Source organism: Macaca fascicularis, chromosome 16, assembly GCF_037993035.2.
Source record: "Macaca fascicularis isolate 582-1 chromosome 16, T2T-MFA8v1.1".
In the NCBI taxonomy this organism is placed as follows: domain Eukaryota; kingdom Metazoa; phylum Chordata; class Mammalia; order Primates; family Cercopithecidae; genus Macaca; species Macaca fascicularis.
The window spans coordinates 55,507,453-55,531,991 of NC_088390.1; the positions used below are offsets into that span (position 1 = coordinate 55,507,453).

Sequence of the window (24,539 nt, forward strand, 5' to 3'; positions counted from 1 at the left end):
TGAGCAGCTGGCACTACAGGCACAAGCCACCACACCCAGCCAGTTTTTTGTTGTTGTTGTTTTCTTAGCAATGGGGTCTCACTGTATTGCCCAGGATAGTCTCAAACTCCGGAGCTCAAGCAGTTCTCCTGCCTCAGCTGAGTAGCTGGGATTACAGGCAGGGGCCACCTGCCTGGCTAACATTGGCAGTTTTTTAAGGCCCCAGGTGAATATCATGTACAGCCATGGTCTAGAACCACCTAAGGAAAATCTGCTTACATAAAGGTGTAACTTAAGTCATAATTTGCATTTCAACAGTTTAAAACCTTGAGCTAAAAGAAAAACAATTATGATGGTCTGGGCATGGTAGCTCACACCTGTAATCCCAGCACTTTGGGAGGCTGAGGCGAGCAGATCACAAGGTCAGGATATCAAGACCATCCTGTCTAATACGGTGAAACCCCATCTCTACTAAAAATACAAAAAATTAGCCAAGCGTGGTGGCATGCGCCTGTAGTCCCAGCTACTTGGGAGGCTGAGGCAGGAGAATCACTTGAACCCAGGAGGTGGGGGTTGCAGTGAGCCGAGATGGCGCCACTGCACTCCAGCCTGGGCGACAGAGCGAGACTCCATCTCAGAAAAGGAAAAAGAAAAACAATTATGATGACTGCCATGTCACATGGTCAAACAGCTGGACAACACTGGCTCCAAACCCTGTTCCTCCTCTTTTCCTGACTAGTGATCAGAATGACCCAGTAAGATTTAAAACAGGCCGAGGCAGGCAGATCACAAGGTCAGGAGTTCGAGACCAGCCTGGCCAATATGGTGAGACCCCATCTCTACTAAAAACACAAAAATTAGCTGGGCATGGTGGCAGGCGCCTGTAGTTCCAACTGCTCGGGAGGCTGAGGCAGAAGAATTGCTTGAACCCAGGAAGGGGAGGTTGCAGTGAGCTGAGATTGCACCACTGCATTCCATCCTAGGCAACAGAGCAAGACTGTCTCAAAAAAAAAAAAAAAAAACTTAAAACACTGATTCCTGAAACACCTTTATCATGTTAAAAAGGAAAAAAAAAAAAGGCCAGGCCAAGTGGCTCACACCTGTAATTCCAGCACTTTAGAAGGGTGGGTCACGAGGTCAGGAGTTCAAGACCAGCCTGGCCAACATGATGAAACTAAAAATACAAAAAAATTAGCCGGGCCTGGGGGCAGGCGCCTGTAATCCCAGTAACTTGGGAGGCTGAGGCAGGAGAATTGCTTGAACCTGGGACACAGAAGTTGTAGTGAGCTGAGATCATGCCATTGCACTCCAGCCTGGGCAACAAGAGCAAAAACTCTGTCTCAAAAAAAAAAGAAAAAATTAAAGGCTTGGTGCGATGCCTTACGCCTGTAATCCCAGCACTTTGGGAGGCCAAGGCGGGTGGATCACTTGAGGTCAGGAGTTCAAGACCAGCCTGGCAAACATGATGAAACCCCATCTCCATACAAAAATTAGCCAGGTGTGGTGGTGTGCGCTTGTAATCCCAGCTACTCGAAAGGCTGAGGCAAGAGAATCACTTGAACCCGGGAGGCGGAGGTTGCAGTGAGCTGAGATCTAGCCACTGCCCTTTGGCCTAGGCATAGAGTGAGACTCCATCTCAAATAACAACAACAACAAAAATCACATAGATTCCCACGATCTACTCCATGTCTACACGATCAGAATCACAGTCAAGGCCAGGCTTGGTGGCTCACGCCTGCAATTCCAGCACTTTGGGAGGCTGAGGTGGGAGGATCCTTTCAGTTCTAGCTACCACCCATGTGACAGCAGTCTCTGTGTCTGTTGATTCTAATTACTGAGAAAGAGTCTGAATAGCTGAGCTAAGCCTTTGGTTTGGGTCCATATGTGATACATACAAGTCCCTAGTCCAGTCACCTGTATTTAGAAGAATGAAGAAAGGAATCCCATGTAAGTGGGATAGTTCTGTCCAGAGGTCGTAGGCAAAGCTGTCAAACTTGAGAGTAGTAAATTTAGTGTACATGTTTACCATATAGAAATAACCAGAGAAAGGAACTTGGGGGAAGAGACCAAAAGATAGTGTGGAACCAGTATTACAGGCTTTAAACACTTGGTCAAGTGATCCAAGAGTTTTTAGTAGACAGGATAACTTGGTGTAAAGGTTCTGGCCTGAACAGAGACTGGACTGAAGGAAATTTTTACTAAGAGGGGCAGCATCCATAGAGGATGGCTGAAAGCAATTATATCAAACAAGATAGCAAAGTCAAGACAGATTAATGGCAAGTTGAGGTAGAGTTGTGGAACATGGTGATTGATTACCTCTAAAGGAGTAAGAGGAGTTGTTGATTTGACACCCTGTACTAACTCAGAGAATACGTTCAGCATGCAGGTAAAATGCTGGACCGAGACACTGGAAGAGAGGCAAACTCATGATAAAACTTTAGGAATCACTGGTGTAAAAGTTGATCATTATAGCACTGGGGTGGATGAGGTCATCAAAACAGACAGAAAAAAGCTAAAATCAGAAACGTGAAGGTTGGAGGTGAAAGAGCAAGTACCAAAAGGAATGCAGAAGGAATGATCAGAGAGATGAGAAGATTGATTGGTAGACCAGAATGTGATAAGAGACTAGGAGAAAATGTTTCAGAAAGTTAAGAGTAGGTTGGGTGTGGTAGCTCAGACCTGTAATCCTAGTACTTTGGGAGGCTGAGGCGGGCAGATCGCTTGAGCCCACCTTGGCCCCCAGGAGTTCGCTACCAGCCTAAGCAATAGGGCAAAACCCTGTCTCTACAAAAATTAGCTGGGTGTGGTGGCACACCTATAGACCCAGCTACCCAGGAGGCTAAAGTGGGAGGATCACTTGAGCTCACGGAAGTTGGCTTCAGTGAGCCATGATTGTACCACTGCACCTCAGCCTGGGCAACCGTGTCTCAAAAAAAAAAAAAAAGTAGTGAGCAAGTAGCAGATACTCAGTGAGGCTGAAATTTGAGGAGGGTAGTGCTGGGGGAAAAGGCCACTGGGTTGGGCAAATTAGGAGTTTATTTGTGAATTTAGCAGTTTAGATAAAGGTAAAATACTGCAGGAAAAAGCCAAAAACAAAAATTAAACAAATAAATAAAAAATATAAAGGAATATTTGGGAGGCAGAGGCAGGAGGATCACTTGAGGCCAGGAATTCAACCCAGCCAACATGGCAAAACCCCATCTGTACTAAAAATACAAAAATTAGTCAGGTGTGGTGGTGAGCACCTGTAATCCCAGCTACTTGGGAGCCTGAGACAGAAGAATTACTTGAACACAGTAGGGGGAGGTTGCAGTGGGCTGAGAATGCATCACTGCACAACAAAGTGATGCATTGGACAACAAAGTTGCACTGGACAACAAAGTGAGACGCCATCTCGAAAAAAAAAAGTGTATATAATAATAGATAAAGACAAAAATCAACTGCAAGGAGTTGCGTATATGTAACTTGAATTGAGTCTTTGGGTGAATAGAATTTATTCTACTATTCTATAACTTTGAACCTATTTTAAAGTAAAAAAAAAATTTTTTTCCCCCTTTGAGACAGTCTCGCTCTGTCGCCCAGGCTGGAGTGCAGTGGCATGATCTCGGCTCATTGTAACCTCCGCCTCCCAGGTTCAAGCAATTCTCCCTGCCTCAGCCTCCCAAGTAGCTGGGATTACAGGCGCCTGCACCATGCCTGGCTAATTTTTGTATTTTTAGTAGAGACAGGGTTTCACCATGTTGGCCAGTCTGGTCTCGAACTCCTGACCTCAGGTGATCTGCCTACCTTGGCCTCCCAAAGTGCTGGGATTATAGGCATGAGCTACCGCGCCCGGCCAAAATATTTTTAATATAATGGAAATTGGGAACATTAGAATATAAGAGATGGTCTTTTGAAAGCAAAATTCCAATGGTAATAGGACAAGATGGGGAAGTTTATCTTAGTTTTAAAGAGTGGGGGCAGCCTGGCCAAGGTGGGTGGGTCACCTTAGGTCAGGAGTTCCAAGACCAGCCTGGCCAACGTGATGAAACCCCATCTCTACTAAAAATACAAAAATCAGCTGGGCATGCTAGCACATGCCTGTAATCCCAGCTACTTGGGAGGCTGAGGCAGGAGAATCACTTGAACCCGGGAGGCAGAGGTTGCAGTGAGCCAAGATCAACCCATTGCACTTCAGCCTAGGTGACAAGGGAAACTCCGTCTCAAAAAAAAAAAAAGGCGGAGTGGGGACAGCCGGGAGTGGTGGCTCATGCCTATAATCCCAACACTTTGGGAGGCCAAAGCAGAAGGATCACTTGAGCCTAGGAGTTTGAGACCAGCCTGAGCAACATGGTGAGACCCCATCTCTACAAAATAAAAATTAAAAAATTAGCCAAGTGTGATGGTGTGCACCTGTAGTCCTAGCTACTCAGGAGGCAGAGACAGAAGCTACTTGAGCCGGGGAGGTCAAGGCTGCAGTGGGCCATGTTTGCACCATTGCACTCCAGCCTGAATGACAGAGCAAGACCTTGTCTCAAAAAGGGGGAGTGGGTTACTTGTTACAACAGTCTCTGAGGCGTGAAGAAACAAACAAGAGGACCCTTAACGTGGACCAGCCTTAGCATCTGCCATAGAGGAGTATGGTTATCTGTAGCATAAAAGAGATGAAGTTGGAGGTTGAAGAAAGTGGAGACGGTTTGTAAAAACTCTATGTGATAAATCAGAAAGAAAGAAGTAAAAGTGATATCAAGTAGGATTTGGAGCCTAGCTGAAACTAGATAGGTAAATTATAAGAGCACTCAGCCCCAGTTTCATGATGCTGCGACAGCAGGCAGCTATAGCCATGGTCAAAGGCACTGCTTTTCCCAGACCTCTGAGGTCAGTTCTAGGTAATCCTGCTTTTATTTCTGGAACACACTAGAATTTACATAGGTTTTTTTCATTAGAACTTCTGTTATTTAACATAACTCAATAGAGAAGCATGTTTCACTTTGAAGAGACCTTTATATAATAGATTTTCCTTTCTTTTAGAATGTCAAAGTATTATTTTTGTAATAGTAGTATCTAATTTCAAGTACTTAGAATTCTCTTAATTTAAAAGGTGCTAGCTGATGGATTCCTGATGATTGGGATCGATGGCTCAGAAGCAGCAGACGGATCTGACTGGTTCTGTTACCATGCAACCTCTCCTTCTATTTTTCCTGTCGGTTTCTGTGAAATTAACATGATCGAACTTACTCCACCCAGAGGTACTTCATCCTAAAATAAACACTGGAGTTTAATCTTTACTTTCTTCTTACATGGTTTCCATTTACAACATTTAACACAGCTCTAGATTTCCTGAGTATGTATATAACGTGTGTGGATATACATATACATACAGGAGCTGTAGGTTGCTCTAAAAATATAAAGTACTGTATTCTAGCTTACTTTAATAAATTACAGTAGTATATAATTTTTCCTGAGCATCTGTGTATTTTATAACATGAATTGGTATTCTCAAACTCTGTTGAGTCAGTAATACAGGCTCAACAGGCTATGGCATATATAATTTTTTTTTTCCCCCAGTAAAGACAGGGTCTTACTCTGTTGCCCAGGCTGAAGTGCAGTGGCACAATCATAGCTCACGGTAACTTCCAATTCCTGGGTCCAAGCAATCCTCCCACCTCAGCCTCCCTAGTAGCTGAAACTATAGCTGAAAGGCACAACCATGTCTGACTTTTTTTTTTTTTTTTTTTCTTTTTTCTTTGTATGTACAGACGGGACTCTCACTGTGTTACCCAGGCTGGTCTTGAAATCCTGGCCTCAAGTGATCCTCCCACTTCAGCCTCCCCAAAGCACTGGGATTAGGAGTGAACCACCACATTTAGCTATGTGGACTTTTTTTTTTTTTTTTTTTTGAGACAGTCTCGCTCTGTCACCCAGGCTGGAATGCAATGATGCTATCTCACCTCTTTACAGCCTCCACCTCCCAGGTTCAAGTGATTCTTGTGCCTCCCCTCCCAAGTAGCTGGAATTGCAGGTGTGCACCACCACGCCCAGCTGATTTTTCTATTTTTAATAGAGATGGGGTTTCGCCATGTAGGCCAGGCTCATCACAAACTCCTGGTCTCAAATGATCTGCCCACCTTGGCCTCCCAACGTGCTGGGATTATAGGTGTGAGCCACTGCACCCAGCCCTATGTGGACTTATAAAAGGATGGCTGTTTTACTCATGGTTTAACCAGTCATTTTCCAAATTTTAATACTTGAGCATTAAGTTGTTCCTCTAAGAAAGGAGGAAAGCTATAACAGAGGTCTATAAACATGGCATTTGCTCAGCCAGTTTTCTTTCTTGCAAGGAAAGAAAAATATCACTCCATAGTATTAGGTGCTAGACTCTTCTAAAGCCTAGGATTGAAAGAGCAAGTGTACCCTTGTAGTAAACAGAAAAAGAGAGCCACTTTTGCGTTACACTAAGTGGGCGTACCAGTGTTTCTAGAAAGGGGAGGGAAATCTGTGTAACATGGAAGAATTATTGCACTAGCAGTATAAATCATATAGGCCAGGTGCAGTGGCTCACGCCTGTAATCCCAGCACTTTGAGAGACTGAGGCAGGAGGATTGCTTGAGACCAGAAGTTTGAGAACAACCTGAGCAACATAGGGAGACCTTGTCTCTACTAAAAACAACAAAAAATTAGCCTGTCACAGTGGCATGCACGTGTATTCGCAGCTACTAGAGAGGCTGAGGCAGGAGAATCACTTGAGCCCTGGAGGTTGAGGCTGCAGTAAGTCGTTGAGAGCACTACTGCACTCCAGCCTGGGTGACAGAGCAAGACCCTGTCTCAAAAAAAATAAAATTGATCATGTAACCTATGCTCTTAAGATTTTGTATACTGTTACTTTTTGTCTGCATTTTAATATTATGCTAATTTTAAATGAACTGCTAGTTAAACCAGTTGTGTTTTTTAGGTTACACAAAACTTCCTTTTAAATGGTTTGACTACCTCAGGGAAACTGGCTCCATTGCAGCACCAGTAAAACTATTTAATAAGGTAAATTTAAATGGCAGCATAATTATGTGAGGACTTATTAATGCCCCACAAATACAATTTATGTTCATAAAAATGTCTTTGCTTTATATTAGAATTTCTCATTGGAGATGTAATATAAACAGATATATAGCAATGAAACAATATGAATATTTTCTTTACCTAGGAATCAAAACTTGTTTCCAAACTATGTTTCATGTTTAATCCGAATGAAAATGAAATGAATACTTTTCCTAACTAGTTTTTCAATGCTTCACCTTCATATTATGTTTAAATAGTTAAAGAATTATTTGGAATTTTTGGTTTAAATTATGTTATTTACCTTGTCGCGTCTGTTTTTTGCTTTCTTAATGGTAGTAGGGTTGCGCATTCTTTCTTTATACCAATATTAATGTTTTCTTCTCTGTGTCAGGATGTTCCAAATCACGGATTTCGTGTAGGAATGAAATTAGAAGCAGTAGATCTCATGGAGCCACGTTTAATATGTGTAGCCACAGTAACTCGAATTATTCATCGTCTCTTGAGGATACATTTTGATGGATGGGAAGAAGAGTATGATCAGTGGGTAGACTGTGAGTCCCCTGACCTCTATCCTGTAGGGTGGTGTCAGTTAACTGGATATCAACTACAGCCTCCAGCATCACAGTGTAAGTTGGTATACAGAAAAGGTGTCCTTTTGTAAAAATCAGCAATTCTCCAGAGGACTATCTCACATAAGTCATCTTTTGAGCTCACAGGACAAGAATATACCTATGTCTGATTGGTTGCCAGGTAAGACATTAAGACTCAACAACAATATCACAGAATCAGACCATGTGTACCATGGCAGTGTGAATCCAATAGTCAGTTACATAATGACTATAGAAACACAACAGTCACCAAATTAAACTAGACTTACTATTTTAGTGAGTTAAAAATTACAGACTAAAAGTTTATTGGTATGTAATAAATGGTTTTGAGTAAATAGTGGAATCTGTCTCGTTTTGAGGCTGTGGTTTTGTAGGAACAAGTATCCTTATTTTCAGACCATGATGTACTTAAATAAGTCTTGGTAAAGATAGTTCATCTAAGTTGTATCTAGACAACTGTATCATCTAAATTGTAAACAATTATCTGGTACCAATTTTCCTTTTTATTTTTCAGCATCAAGAGAAAACCAATCAGCTTCATCAAAACAGAAGAAAAAGGCTAAGTCCCAGCAATACAAAGGACATAAGAAAAGTGGGTCACCACGTGGTGTTCACATACATTTTCTAATTGTTAACTAATTGGAGTCACAGTGTTCTTGGACAGAAAATGCTATCTCTTGTGAGAACTGATGATTGTGCGTTATGTATTGTGCTTAAAGGTGCAGTATGCCATAAAAGGCAAACCCTTGCAATAATGAGAAACACTGATGTTTTACTGACAGGAGAAATGATTACCACAGTATTTAAAGTATACGTGGTAAAGAATAGAGCCTGTGAATGACTCTTGAAATAATATGTAAAACCTACTAAAATTTAATCCTTTTTAAAAACTTTATTTAAAAAGAAAAATTAGCAGCCGGGTGCAGTGGCTCACGCCTGTAATCCCAGCACTTTAGGAGGCTGAGGCGGGCGGATCACAAGGTCAGGAGATTGAGACCATTCTGGCTAACACGGTGAAACCTGTCTCCACCAAAAATACAAAAAATATGCCAGGTGTGGTGGCGGGCGTCTGTAGTCCCAACTACTCAGGAGGCTGAGGCAGGAGAATCGCGTGAACCTGGGAGGCAGAGGTTGCAGTGAGCCAAGATTGCGCCACTACCTCCAGCTTGGGCAACACAGCAAGACTCTATCCCAAAAAAACAAACAAAAAAACATTAGCAGATGCTTGATGCTTACAGTAGATGTGAAGCCTAATAAACCCATTTTTCTTAGAAAGCAAAACTTTCTGGAGTGATACTGGTAAGAAATCCAAGTTGGCAAACAAGCTTTACCAAATCTTTCTAGAAATGCTTTCTATACTAAAAAATTAGCCAGGCGTGGTGACTCATGTCTGTAATCCCAGCTACTTGGGAGGCTGAGGCAGGAGAATCACTTGAACCCGGGAGGCTGAGGCAGGAGAATCACTTGAACCCAGGAGGCAGAGGTTGAGGTGAACCGAGATCGTGCCATTGCACTCTAGCCTAGGCAACAAGAGCGAAACTCCATCTCAAAAAAAAAATTTTTTTTCTATGCTATGTTTTACCTTACAGTGAATTGTTGGCATAAGCCAAAGTAATATAAAATATATTGTTAACTATATTTGATTTTTTTAAATCTAATTCCCCATCATAGAAAACCATAGCTTCTCTCTTCATAAAACTTGTCAGAGAATATTTCATTCTTTTGTGTAGGGGGGGGTGTGTGTGTGTGTGTGAGACAAGATCTTACCTTGTTGCCCAGGCTGGAATGGAGTGCAGTGGCACAATCTCCACTCACTACAGCCTTGACTTTCCCTGGCTCAAGCAGTCCTCCCACCCCAGCTTCCTGAGTAGCTTGAACCACAGGTATGTGTTGCCACACACTCAGCTAATTTTTGTTTTTTTTGTAGAGACAGAGCCTTGCCATGTTGCCCAGACTGGGCTCAAACTTCCAGGCTCAAGCGATCTGCCTGCCTCAGCCTCCCAAAGTCCTGGGATTACAGACATGAGCCACCACACCTGGCCATATTTCATTTCATTCTTAGATAAGGTTATATATATATCTATATAAATATATATATATATATATATTTTTTTTTTTTTTGAGACAGAGTCTCAGTCTCTCACCCAGGCTGGAATGCAGTGGTATGATCTTGGCTCACTGCAGCCTCGACTTCCCGGGTACAAGCAATTCGCCCACCTCAGCCCCTGGAGTAGCTGGAACTACAGGAGTATACCACCATGTCCAGCTAGTTTTTATATTTTTACAAAAATGGTGGTCTCACCATGCACCATGTTGCCCAGGCTGGTCTCAAACTCCTGGGTTCAAGCAATCAATCCGCTGCCTCAGCCTCCCAAAGTGCTGGGATTACAGGTGTGATCCTCTGAGTCTGGCCAATTTTTATTTAAAGATACTTTTTAAGTTGGACTGGACGCCGTGACTCATGCCTGTAATCCCAGCAACTTTGGGAGGCCAAGGCGGGTGGATAGCTTTAGACCAGCCTGGACAACATGGCAAGATCCCATCTCTAAGAACAAAAAAAGAAAGAAAACAAGCTATTTAAAAAATGTAAAAGTACACTTGAGGATTAAAACTGAAACAGATTTTTCCAGCTGATTTGCCAAATGTGCTCAGGTACGTGCCGATCTGCCTCAGTTACAACCTAGAGACTGAAGTGGCAAGAAGAATCAAATACACTCTGTTCTAAACTTTCTGATGTTTGCTTGTTAAGTGGGAAACTAAAAAATTTCTACTGTCCACTCTAGTGGTACTTTGAAAAATAGGTTTTCTCCCAGCACAAAAGCCATGTCAGCCACACAGAAGTAGCAACCTACAGGCCTGTCTCTTGACCTCTTGTTTATAGGCACAAGCCTCCCACAGGCTCAGAATTATTTTGCCCACCAGCTGCTTGCCAGGTCTGATACTCACCTAAAAGAACTTTAGGGAGCATTACCAAACCAGCCTGATGAAAGGGAATTATCATATATGTAAGTGGGTAGCAAGAATTCCCATGGGAACTTCATTTATGTCAGTGGGCTGACAATAGCAGGTATGACCACTAAGCTTTCTGTGAAGTAAATAACAAGTCTGCTTTCACTTTCTGTTGGATAAGACTCTGGAATTTCAGAATTTTCTTTCCAAGATGTCAATTTAAAAATGGTTTTTACTACTCAGTGGCTATATGACATTGCTTTTTAGAACTAATCTGTGAGCTTTGTGTAGACAATTGGTTTGCCTCCTTCAGCGTGACTCTTGTAGGATTTGTTTCTGACTTGGGTTTAAACTGTTTTGAATTAATGGGCTGGGAACATGGAAAGAAATGTGTAATTAATGAAGAAGTATTAACACCCCAGTTTTTAGTGATATTTACCATTACTAGAGTTCTGGATTCACTGAAAAAATGAATTTTGGACTACATGTAACATATTCTCTAACTATAATGTTTTACTATTTCCTAATAGCATGACATCATCTCTAATACCTTTAAATTGTCCTTTGGACATAGAAAAGAAAAGAACTGTGGACCCACAGTACCTCATTAGATGCCCTTGGGACCAGATGTGCTTTGGAATTCAGAATTTTTTGGATTTTAGAAGAGAAATATAGTCTGTGTAACATACGTTATTTAACACTCCAGACTGAAGCACTTTCTAAAGCAAATATATATATAAATATTTACATTAAATGACCCAAAAAAAAATTATAAGTGGTGTCACCAACTGAGGTACGGCTTTGTTGCCAAAGTTTTTTTTAAAAAACTTCCTGAGGCCAGGCGCAGTGGCTCACGCCTGTAATCCCAGCCCTTTGGGAGGCCGAGGCGGGCGGATCACCTGAGGTCAGGAGTTCAAGACCAGCCTGACCAACATGGAGAAATCCTGTCTCTACTGAAAATACAAAAATAAAAAAAAGCCAGGCGTGGTGGCGGGCGCCTGTAGTCCCAGCTACTCGGGAGGCTGAGGCAGGAGAATGGCCTGAACCCGGGAGGCGGAGCTTGCAGTGAGCCGAGATTGCACCACTGCACTCCAGCCTGGGCGACAGAGCAAGACTCCATCTCAAAAAAAAAAAAAACCTTTTTGAATGTTGGAATTGAGGATAAGGAAGTGTAGTGCCGCATCAAGCAGCAGCTTTCACTCATGGTGCCGCCTCCTCTTATTTTTTTCTATTAGTCAGCAAACAGTTTGTTAGAAAGTTTTCTCACTAAGCTTTAGTTACACAAATAAGTATTTGGGGTTTAGAAACCTGTCATCCATTGCAGGCAAACTGATATCAATATCAGATGGGCTATAAAACCTTTTGTTTGTTTTTACGTTTGCCTTGATAAATTATCATATTCTGGCTCTGTTGTTTCATCGTATAGCTTGTTGGTCTTTTTGAACTTAAGATCATCTGTTAGTGGTATATTCTTTGGTAGTGCTTATTGTGCAGAAACAGCTGATGAGCTTCATTGGTCTAGCTTGCTTTGTAGTAGGTTGTGTTCATGCCACGAAGGATGGATAATTACTAACACTTTTGAGAATAAGTATAAGGTTCTGCCACAAGGATCATACACACTCTCTAGTCTCAAAAGCCTCTTTTCCTTAAGATGTGGTAATTCTAGAGCGGGAAAAGCAGCACTGGTTTCTGCTTTAAATCTCACCATTTTCAGGGACTACTGTAAGTAGTAAGAGTTGGACATTACTCCTTGCGTTTTTATCTCTTGAGTATGTAGTATATTAGGAAAAAGTCTGAAGTTTTTGCTGCATGTGATTTTGGTTTGGCTCTTGAGAATTGAATCTACTCAATAACAGCTTAAATCCCACATCATTTTACATAGGAATACTGTGTGGCTTATTATCTTTTAGTTTTGATTTTGTGAAGCGTAATTTTTTATTGCTCTTACTTGGTTTATTCTATCATCTGGAAGAAAACAGACATAACTCAGTCACAAAGATAAGGATCCTTCCACTTTTTTTTTTTTTTGAGACAGGATCTTGCTCTGTCTCCCAGGCTGGAGTGCAGTGGTGTAATGTTGGCTCGCCACAACCTCCGCCTCCCGAGTTCAAGTGATCCTCCTGCTTCAGCCTCCCAAGTAGTGGGATTACAGGCATGCACCACTACTCACTGCTAATTTTTATATTTTTAGTAGAGACAGAGTTTCGCCATGTTGGCCAGGCTGGTCTTGATCTCCTGACCTCAAGTGATCCACCTGCCTCAGCCTCCCAAAGTGCTGGGATTACAGGCATGAGCCACTGTACCCTGCTGATCCTTCAACTTTCAATATGATTAATGTACTATACTTGATTCTTCAATATTTGCAGAGTTCAGAGTATTTTTTTTTTGGTTGGCAAAAGCATTATATGTGTCTTGAAAGGATTATATTTGTATAGGAAACTATAGCTGAAGGGTGTGATACTTTTTTTTTTTTTTTAAGATAAGGTCTCACTTTATTGCCCAGCCTGGAGCACTGTGGTGCAATCATAGCTCACTGCAGCCTTGAACCCCTGTGCTCAAGCAAATCTCCCACCTCAGACTCTGGCATTGCCCAGCTAATTTTTTTTATTTTTTGTAGAGATGGGTCTCACTCTGTTGCCCAGGCTGTTCTTAAACTCCTGGCCTGAAACCATCCTCATTCTTCTGCCTTGGCATCCCAAGGTGCTGGGATTACAGGCATAAGCCACCATGCCCAGCCTGATAAATTTGTTTCAGAAGAAATCAGATTGCTTAAGAATGTGCAGGCAGTAAGCTTTGAATTTGGAAGTACTTTTTAGAACAAGAATTGTGTTTTCTAAAAGAGTGAATTGTGAACTAAAAAGTTAGGGGAGCACATTTCATACCAATAACATCCTACACCCAGATAATACATTTAAACTGTTTTACTTTGATTTCTCCAACCAGTGTTTGGGCTTATATGAGCTATGAAATGCTACCCTAAAAGTAGTGTTTTAAGATGCTTTCTTTCTTCCTTTGGGTTTTTACCCCATCTCAAGCAGAGATGTTCTTGAAAGAAATTAGCCAGCTGTTCTTAAAGCTCTCTGTAATTCATTTTACTTTGTCTTGTTTTAAATTTGAGAGTCAGAACTAGTATTACCAGACTCTCAGAGAGTAGAAACAATCTCCCCCAACACACACACTCACTCTCTCTTCCTTGTTTTCAGAAATACAAACTTTGCATAATTGGTTCTCTTTTCAGAGTGTCCTGTGCAGCACAGCTTTCCTAGTTATATAATGCACTTTTCTTACCACACATGTAAGTGAAAGCTTACTTTAGTCTGACTTGATATTTAGAGAGGAAGATGCCAATTGGGAAGAAGCCTGTCAGTTTGTCGAGCCTGCCCATGACAGGTGGGGTGCGGAGGAGCTTCTCTGGTGACGAAGAGTTGACTCCTCCTCCATATCGAACCCTTCCAGCACAGACAGCCCCGGAGGCCTTCCCACCTCCCAGCACTAGCCGAGAGTTCAGTCCCAGCCTCAAAACAGGTAATTAGTCACATCAGCATCTCAGGTACTTCAGAGGGTAAAAGTACTGGGTAGGGTGGTGGGAGACAAAGCATGGTCTGGCATGACAGATGCTGACTCATTGGATTTTTTTTCTTTTTCTTTCAACTAAAGAATTCATTTCACTAGTCCTTAGTAGTCACTTCACTAAGACCAAACGTCAGGGAAGGATTTTTACTTTGTTATAAAATAGTTCCGAGCTTCAAATAAGGGTAGTTGGAATTGTGAGACAACTTGGAATATTTCATGGTTTTTTAACATTCCGCATTGCAGAATTGTATGTGACTTGACCTGGGAACAAAGTGTGTCATTAGGGATAAGTCCGATTAAAAAGACAGAAAAGGCTTTGTTCATAACATTTCATAGTGTCTCATTCATGGAAAGGATGTGTTTTCAGTTCCAGTTTAATTTTAGTTTTGGCAGTAACATTGATCACAATCTTAGTTGAATAACAAATTTGGAAATTGAATACCTGCGTAATTTTTTTATTTCCATAAGTTCATGATTATGTATGTATAGTGATTAAGTAGTCAGTGGCATTTGATTTGAGTTTAATTGGTTAGGCCAAGGTAGTAGATTATAAGGAAGACTACAGAAGGCTTTGCCCTTTTTAATTACTAAGAACAAGCATGGTATTATCATAGGGTATGAGGACTTCACTTAGGCATGATGAACTTCAGGCCTGAGTACAGATCAGATCATACAGCTTCAAAGCCAAAGTTATACCTGCTTTGGCATGTGTTCTGCTATATGCTAACTATTGCTTTTAGACTAAATTGTTTTCTCTAATCAGCATTCTTTAAAATGTCTTGTATGTTGAAAACCTAGGTGAGACTTTTGTTACCTAGCTCTGTTTTCTTCTTCTTCTGTTTGCTAATATTTTTGCACCTATGGGGGTTTTCTTGTTTGTTTCCGTTGTTGGTTGTTTGGGGGTTTTCTTTGCCATTTTAGGATACGTTCTTTAGCTTTTCCCTCCTTCACAATGTATTAGGCCACCTTGCCCCCTTCCCACTCTGTTTCTCTGAAGATCACTGTGATATTCTTACATCCAGAGGAAATTACACTACTACTTTTGTATGAAAAACTAATTAGGATTGTAAATCCAATGTTACCTGCTCTTTAACGGAAAAATGTTCAAAGTCTAAAGAGCGTTCCAGTTTCTTTTCTTGTCTAAGTTTTTTTATTTTTGCACTTATTTATGAAATAGTCTTGCATTACTTAATTAAGTATGGATATTGTGAGTTCCAAATATATTTGAGCTTTTGTTGGATCTTGGATGTATTTTCTTTAAGCATGAGGCTGGTTTTGAAGATATATGTCACATTTTGTGATAGGTTACTGGTTCATTTAAAACAACATCTGGCACTGGCAAAACCCAAGAATTTAGAGTAGACCTACTAGATGGAAACTACCCGGCCTCCTACGTGACTTCCTTCTTCCACTGGTGTCTATAGTATCTTCTGAGCTAGGGCACAACTGGTGGGGCTTGGTGTGATTTTTCCCTGATGAAACTAAGTAGGGACTGCATTGGTACCTTAACTATCTGAAAGCTATGGTTTAATTAGCGGTTGAGAGAGTTTATTATTTACGAGCTTCGTAGCTGGAAAAATGTGATTTCGGTTAGCTTATCTCCTGAAATGTTAGTGATTAGTGTCAACAGAATGACTTCCTTCTAAAAACAGAGCTAAGAAAAGGCATTTGTGTGGAAAGTGACTTTCAACCACAGGATTGGTTTTATTTCATCCATCATTTATTGAGAAGGCCTGGAAAGGAGAAATGATTTATGTGAAGATAACCAGACAGGCTTTGTTTTAGATTCCATGAAAACAATGAAACTTTGCATTAAAACATTGCGCATCTGAGTGAATGTTTCACCTTTATCTTGAGTTACTTTTTTTAGCACATCATTTTCATATTTTAACATGACTAGAAGCATAATCCAGAAATTTGTTGTTAGCAGTAATGCATATAGCTTCAGGATAGGCTTTAGAATCTCAACTTACCTTTCTTACTTTTTTTTGAAAAACATGCGTTTGAATGAGCTTGATCTTGAAGCACAGTAATTCTTTTCTCATTCATTTAGCCATCCAGTCATCATAGAACAAGATACTGTTTTAATCAACCTTTTATTGTGGGTACTGCACCTTTAATGAAACTTGGGTTTTGTTTTCCTTTCCATGTATGTATTTTCTCCGTATTGTTAAAATGGCCCTCATGCTGAATGACTGCACGCTGGCTAGATTTGAAGGATAACTGTCATACATTTGATGTCATTCCTCATAAAAGCATTTTTATTTATATTAAGTAATTTTTTTAATGAAAGGAAGAACTAACTGCACAGTCTCGTTTGCTGTACCTTTGAACAGTCTGATGGGTGTTTGCTATGATTATATGCATAACGTATTCACTTTTCTGTCTTTGGCCTGTTAAATTTTTGATCACCAGTGCCAAAACCAGTACCGAATAAAATAAATTGCCATCTCTCAAAAGATTATTCTTGGCCAGGCGCAGTGGCTCACGCCTGTAATCCCAGCACTTTGGGAGGCTGAGGAGGCAGGTGGATCACCTGAGATCAGCCTAGCCAAATGAGGAAACCAAATTCGAAACCAGCCTGGCCAAAATGAGGAAACCTCATCTCTACTAAAAATACAAAAATTAGCCAGGTGTGGTGGTACACGCCTGTAATCCCAGCTACTTGGGAGGCTAAGGCAGGAGAATCACTTGAACCTGGGAGGGGGAGGTTGCAGTGAGCTGAAATTGTGCCACTGCATTCCAGCCTAGGCAACAGAGCGAGACTATCTTAAAAAAAAAAAAAAAAAAAAAAGATTATTCTTTAAATTAGCAAGTAAGATGTCAGCAGCCATTATTTTTAAACTAATTGCTTGTAACTAAAATCAAGACATGGGCGAGGCACATCTTTTACTTTGTCTTGTTTTAAATTTGAGAGTCAGAACTAGTATTACCAGCCTCTCGAAGAGTAGAAACAATCTCTACAAAGTATAATCCCAGCACTTTGGAAGGCTGAGGTGGGAGGATCACGAGGTCAGTAGTTCAAGACCAGCCTCACCAACATGGTGAAACCCCATCTCTACTAAAAAAATAAAGACATGAAGTATTTTTCTGACTGTACTATTTGACTTTAAAAGTTGTAACAAATTTAATATTGTTCCACATGACGACACTGCCATTCCTTCATGAAAAACTTAAATGGCATACTACCTATCCAGATACTCTGCTGAGTTCTCATTCTCCTCATCAATTGACTTTTTTCTCTGTATGAGCAGTTTCCAATTTACATCCCATATATATGTATCCTCTCACTTCATTTGTTAATGAAAAGATACATAATAGAGAAAAACGGAGAACTTTTACTCTTGATCTGGAGCCAGATGCCTGCAGGGGCTGGTGGTTACCTGTGTGAGTATTGTGGGCAACCTGGGCAGTGAGCTCTGTGGTGGACAGAGATCTCAGGCTGCCCAGATTAAGGGGGTAGTAAGTAGCCAGTCAGTTCCCAATGATCACAGCTCTTTAAGGATGCTGCACTCATGTTTCCAAGTCTATCTACTTTTCAGATTTTCATGTGAAATCTCTTGTATGGAAATACTCAGTCAAATATGTAAAGAACCATTCAAATGTATAAAGAGGCCAGGCGCGGTGGCTCACGCCTGTAATCCAAACACTTTGGGAGGCCAAGGTGGGTGGATCACATTTGGCTAGGAGTTCAAGACCAGCCTGGCCAACATGGCAAAACCCCATCTCTACTAAAAATACAAAAGAATTAGCCAGGCTTGGTGGCGCACACCTGTAATCCCAGCCACTCGGGAGGCTGAGGCATGAGAATCACTTGAACGCGGGAGGCAGAAGTTGCAGTAAGCTGAGATCACACCACTGCACTCCAGCCTGGGTGATGGAGTAAGACTGTGTCTCAAAAATAAAAAATAAAAAAGCACAGGGCCCAGGCAGGGGTGGAAAAAGCAGTTTCTGACTTCTGATTTAGCAGATCCATGTATGCTAAAGAAGTTGGGAAAGAAGGTAGCATTGCTCACCATGGGACTAGATTCCAGTGGATGTGTTAGCACAAAAGACCGCCTCATCTGTTCTTTAAATTATTTGAGCTCAACTTTGGTTAGACAGTAACTTTCTCGCTCTGTCGCCCAGGCTGGAGCGCAGTGGCACCATCTTGGCTCACTGCAATTTCCGCCTCCCGGGTTCACGCCATTCTCCTGCCTCAGCCTCCCAAGTAGCTGGGACTACAGGCACCCACCACCATACCTGGCTAATTTTTTTTTAGTAGAGATGGGGTTTCACCATGTTAGCCAGGGTGGTCTCAATCTCTTGACCTCGCGATCCGCCCGTCTCGGCCTCCCAAAGTGCTGGGATTACAGGCTTGAGCCACTGCGCCCAGCCAGACAGTAACTTTAAGAAACCCGAACACAGCCAGGCGTGGTGGCTCACGCCTGTAATCCCAGCACTTTGGGGATGTGAAACTGAAAAACTGTTTTCCATACTAAAGACCTACAGAAACATGGCTATACTGTTAATCTGTTTTCGTTAAAGAATAAGTCATCAGATAAGAACTCAGGCAGGCACTCAGCATTGAACTGGCCCCCTGCCTTGTCCTCCCACATAGCTGGGACTGTAAGCATTAGCCACCACACTCGGCTCAGGAGTTTAATATTCGTTTTTCTTCGTAGGAGAAGAGGTGTACGCAGGGTCTCACTCTGTCACTCAGGCTAGAGTGCAATGACACAATCATAGGTCACTGTAATCTCGATCTCCTGGGCTCCAGCAATCCTCCTGCCTCAGTCCTGAGTAGCTGGGACTACAGGCTTGCACAGCCATACCCAGCTTTTTTTGTTTGTGTTTTGTAGAGCTGGGGATTTGCTACATTGCCCAGGCTGCTACCACATCCAGCCCAGATTTACTTTTTTAAAATGTATGTTACATCCTTATATAATTTATAATTTTTTTAATGTTTTGATTTAACATCAGATTTATATCTTTTTCTTCAGATAATGTTTTTAATAAAAGTACTCCTTGGGGCCAGGCGCAGTGGCTCACACCTGTAATCCCAGCACTTTGGGAGGCTGAGGCGGGCGGATCACGAGGTCAAGAGATTGAGACCATCCTGGCCAACATGATGAAACCCTGTCTCTACTAAAAATACAAAAATTAGCTGGGCGTGGTGGTGGGCACCTGTAGTCCCAGCTACTCGGGGCAGGGGGGAGGAGGAGGGGGCGAGGTGCTGAGGCAGGAGAATCGCTTGAACCCAGGAAGCAGAGGTTGCAGTGAGCCGAGATCACACCACTGCACTCCAGCCTGGCTACAGAGTGAGACTCCGTCTCAAAAAAAAAACTCCTTGGGATTAATAATATATTAAAGTCATATTTATTGTGTTGGTAATTAAGATTGTACTTAAGAGGCCGGGCGCAGTGGCTCACGCCTGTAATCCCCAGACTTTGGGAGGCCAAGGCGGGTAGATCACAAGGTCAGGAGATCGAGATCATCCTGGCCAATATGGTAAACCACATCTCTACTAAAATACAAAAAATTAGCCAGGTGTGGTGGTACCTGTAGTCCCAGCTACTTGGGAGGTTGAGGCAGGAGAATCGCTTGAACCGGGAAGCGGAGGTTGCAGTGAGCCGAGTTTGCTCCACTGCACTCCAGCCTGATGACAGAGCAAGACTCCATCTCAGAAAAAAAAGATTGTACTTAAGAACCATGAAAGAACTACATCATTGTTTGTACAAACATTGACATAAAAGTGAATACTTGATCACAAAATTCTCATCCCAGTCAGATTAGTGAGCACCATTACCCTGAACATTTCATTGAAGATGTCCATTGTGCAGTGTGCATTATGCAGTACTGTTCCTTTCCAGAATGTTTCTTAACTGCTAATGTACTTGAAAATTAAAATTAACTGAATGCTCGTACTTTAGGGACTTAACTTGAAGTTACTGAAGAAATGAAGAAGTCTTAATAACTGTGAAACTGATGGAACATGAAGATCATAGGCAATCTGAGTACTCTAGAGAGCCTTAATGCCCATATGTTTCTCTCTCCCATTCAGTGACGACACTGCAGCTGAAGGAGGAGTTGCTGGATGGAGAGGACTATAATTTCCTCCAAGGAGCGTCTGATCAGGAAAGCAATGGCTCTGCCAACTTCTACATCAAACAAGAGCCATGAGGTGGCTCAGAAACTGAGGGCGAGAGGGGAAGGATTTTACACAGGACTGATTTATAATCAATCCAGCTGTACAGGGGGCTATTCTACTGGGACATTTTGCTAAACATAGAAGATTTCAGTTCCACATTTTTCAGGTGGGTGGGGAAACTATTTTAGTCGGGGGGGTGGGGTGGGAAATTTTCAATTTATAAAGATGGACAATTTTTGTGTTGTATTTGAAGCTTTTGAAAGAATTTTGTAATATTTTCCAACTTTGGATTTATGTGCATTGTTAACAAGAACTGAAATTCTAACTTTTTTGGTAAGATTAAAGTTTAGGTAGCAGGATTGAAGGAAATGATTTAAGAAGGATATAGGTGTTAAATGCAAATGAACTGTCATTACAAATGAACCTTTTTGGTACCTGTTGGGAGATTTTGGGATTTTTAGAAGTTAGGCCAGTCACATCTCCAGCTTCCTTTGCTGCAGAAATATGCAACTGAACTCCTCATGGAGGGGAGGGGTCATCACCACACAGGTCATGGAAGGGGTCATTATTTCTGCTTGTTGGCATTTTATTGCAGCCCATTTTAAATGTTTGTACAGAAATATTTTTCATTCTGTGAAAATTTATTTGGAGTTCTATACGAAACTGGAAGAACTCTGGATACTTTTATATGTTCTCTTTTAATTAAAAAAATGATTAGAATTATCCTAACACTAAAGTGTTAAACTGGAATGGTTGACAGGATATACAGGATCTCAGTCTACACATTGAGGGGTTGGGGAAAATGCAATGTTGTTCTGAGTTTATTTTCCTTTCTAAAAAAATACCCCACGAAAGGGATTCTGATCAGTTCTCTGCCATTTCCCTCTGTCTGTGAAATAACAACTTGGTATAACCACAACCAAAAACAGATGTTCTGTATTAGGAGAATCGAATCGAAAGTTACTCAAAGTCAAAATAAGTTTAGATTTCAAAATCATTCCAGCTCTGCTTTTATCTGTCCTGGATTTGGTAGAAAACTAATTTGAAAGAGAATTTAATTTTCTTAAAATTCCGTATATATATATATGATTGTCTTTAATTGTATTCAGGATTTATTTTAATAATAACTGATTTGGACCATGTTGAACATTCCCTGTTTTAAAATTCACATGACTTCCTTTTTAAAAAAAAAAGGATACAAGGGTAAATTGGTGAAAGGTTTGCTCTCTGCATTTTCTAACTTTCTACTGAGTTGTGACTGAATGAGAGCTCTCTAGCGTTTACCAGTGAGGTTCATAAACTAAACTCTCAGGAATTAATTGCATCTGTTCTAGAAGTGCTTCTGGGTCTTAGCCTGGCCTCTTCAGAGTGGTAATATTGACCATCTCCTCTGGAATATAGGTAGGGCTAATTAGAAATTAATCAAAATGATTAACCTCTACAGTCCTTCAGCCTATGGAATGCTTTAAAAAATGTTAATGGAAAGCCCCAGGAGACCATTTTAGGTAAGATTTTTGTTTGAATTTTAAAATGCATAGAACGTTTAAAAAAAAAAACCAGCAATTTATTTTCTAAAATATTGCTCTACTTTTGGGAATAATAGCATTGGTAATACGCACAGGTTTACCTCATTCTATGCAAGAGGGGTTAATAACATAAGGTTTTATAATAGCTACTGGAAGTAAAATTTGTTACTTTATAGTGTAAGAATGTATGGAATCGCATGTCACCATTTCTTAATACTGACTCTTTAGGGGCATAAATGCAGATCACATCAACGCAAGTTGATTCTCATGTGTCAAATATATGTGAATTCAGCTGTTAAATTACTGGATATTTATCTTAACATTGCTGAGAGGGACCTACTGTAAATGTGACATCCTCACACTTCCCATATCTTTAACTTTGAAAAATCTTCTCGTAAACTTAAAAGCCTGGAAGTATTCCAAAGCAAGGGTTACAGCAGTCTTTATTCTCAGGCTCACTGAATTAAACCCAGGACTAATTCCACAGCACAGGCACAAGAATCCTGTTGTATGGTGTACTCTGCCAGTACCTTGGATTTAGGAGCCCCATGGGGAACTGAATAAACCAGGAGAGAGAGGATTTGGAGCTAGTCAGTCCTGGTAATCTATGAAATGCTCATTTATACCCCGGTTTCATAAGCTTCCAATTCTATAGCAAACCCAGGCTCTGAGTGTTCTAGAATTCCCTAATTCATGAAGTGTTTCTTGTCTTGATCCCTTGACCAACAGTTGAAGGTTGGTAAGGACTTTCCTACAGTCTAAACACAACCTAAAGCGCTCTTTCATTGTTCACACACTAACTCCTCCTGCTGACGAACCGAAAAATAATTAATGCAGAGGAGATTTATGTCTTAGCCATAACTCCAGTTGTACAACTCAATCGCCCCATTCTCTTTTACGGTTCAAAACTGCTGACCTTGGGTTTTTGTTTTTGTTTTGTTTTGTTTTTCCTGTTAGGATTTATTTGGGGACTTTTGGTAGTGTAAACTCTTTAACCTTTTCCTTGCTGTGTATGAGGAAAGCTAAAGCTGTTATCAACTTCTTATTCTACGATACTAACACGGGTTTTCAGTGTTTGTTTGTTTTGATTATTATTATTTTGCGTGATGTGAATACCCTCTCCCATCAATATTTGTATTATGGTGCTATATATTGGTAATGATCCTTTAATATTGGGAAGGGATTTTAAAAATACTGTGATTAAACTGGGTTTCTTCCTTTGATTTTCATATTTTAAATAAAGCCACAGTCATTTATACAAAAGAAAAGCATCTGTCCCTGGGCAAATCTTTTGAGGACAGAGGTCAAAGTAAACTGCATAAGGTTTTTACATCATTTCTCTATGTATTTGATATAGAAATCAATATCTGTACAAATTTAATCTTTTATTTTCTTGGTAACTCGTGATCATTGAGAAAGTGTTTGAAACTTTCTCATGAAGTGTATATATAATGGCGTGAAAAATTCCTTTGGAAAAATTTATGTTCCTTTCATTTTTACCAAATTGCAAATTTTCAGCATGGATGTGAAAAGCATTAAAATTATAACTTTGTGTACAAGATGAAAATAATTCACTAAATTTGCCCTTTTTTACACAAAATAAAATGTTAAAGTTAAGCTGGATTTGAGCAGTTCTTTAATATGCTTTGGTTTGGGGGGTTGCTTTCCTATTGCATGCCCTCTATAAGCAGTCAGAGACCCCTATGAAAGTTGGATCCGTCCCTTCCTCTAACAAGGGGTAGCAGGCACATGAGTGCTGTGAGGAAGAATTTACCACTTGCTGGTGAGGGAGCCAAGAGTAGTATGGTTAGACAGAGGGACGAGGTTACATTGGAGGTGGGATTGCAGGGGCAGGGAGGGAAAGGGCAAAAACCACAGCAGGAGCCGAGGTGAACAGGGACCTTTATGGGGAAATTAAATCATCTGAGCTAGAACATCATGTTTTGGGGTTGGCATGCTTAGTAGGAGACTTTTTTTTTTTTTTTTTTTTTTGAGATGGAGTCTCACTCTATCACCCAGGCTGGAATACAATGGTGCAATCTTGGCTCACTGCAACCTCCACCTCTCATGTTCACGCCATTCTCCTGCCTCAGCCTCCTGAGTAGGTGGGACTACAGGCGCTCACCACCACGCCCAGCTAATTTTTTCTATTTTTAGTAGAGACGAGGTTTCACCATGTTAGCCAGGATGGTCTCAGTCTCCTGACCTCGTGATCCACCCGCCTCAGCCTCCCAGAGTGCTGGGATTACAGGCATGAGCCACCACGCCCCGGCTAGTTAGAAGCCTTTTTTTAACTCCGTTAACCTCAGCAGCAAAGTGAATCAGATGTAAATAAAGTATCCCAGCTAACTCCCTTAACATTACAAGGGAATGCCAAAAAGCCCTCCTTTTCCAACAGCTGGCTCTTTGGAAAATTATTCAACTTTTACTGCAGATGCAGTTGGTAGAGATTTTTATGAATTGGGAAAGGATATGTAAGACAGTAATGAGATGGACTGGGTCTCTTCAGGGATTAATGTCATTCTTTAGAAAAATATAACGCATTCCAAGAAAAAAGCCTAATTTCTGCCCTATTTTCTACCTTAATTGGTTTGAACAGTTGCCATAGTAAGCTGGAATTCCTAGGTTGGTGCTTATTTACTATCCCATGAGTTTTGACAAATACATACGTATATATTTATATATATGGGTTTTTTGCTTTTTTTTTTTTTTTTTTTTTTTTTTTTTTTTGAGAAGGAGTCT

The 24,539-nt window shown here is 41.0% G+C and overlaps 1 protein-coding gene across 48 annotated transcripts in view; it reads left to right on the top strand.

Moving 5' to 3' along the window:
- The window catches only part of MBTD1 (mbt domain containing 1), an 84,701-nt gene extending 61,287 nt beyond the window's left edge, over positions 1 to 23,414 (top strand). For 27 of the 48 annotated variants that reach the window (XM_015438287.4, XM_074019293.1, XM_074019296.1 and 24 more), the window contains 6 exons: positions 5,060 to 5,207; positions 6,911 to 6,993; positions 7,403 to 7,637; positions 8,134 to 8,211; positions 13,902 to 14,093; positions 20,185 to 20,446. In XM_015438287.4, the coding sequence (XP_015293773.1) occupies positions 5,060 to 5,207; positions 6,911 to 6,993; positions 7,403 to 7,637; positions 8,134 to 8,211; positions 13,902 to 14,093; positions 20,185 to 20,303 (855 nt within the window). In that variant the 3' untranslated portion in view covers positions 20,304 to 20,446. Of the gene's footprint in view, positions 1 to 5,059; positions 5,208 to 6,910; positions 6,994 to 7,402; positions 7,762 to 8,133; positions 8,212 to 13,901; positions 14,094 to 20,184 lie in introns of those variants that run through there. The other 21 variants (XR_010581819.1, XR_012425642.1, XR_012425649.1 and 18 more) reach the window with 5 other exon arrangements.
- Positions 23,415 to 24,539: the final 1,125 nt, after the last annotated feature.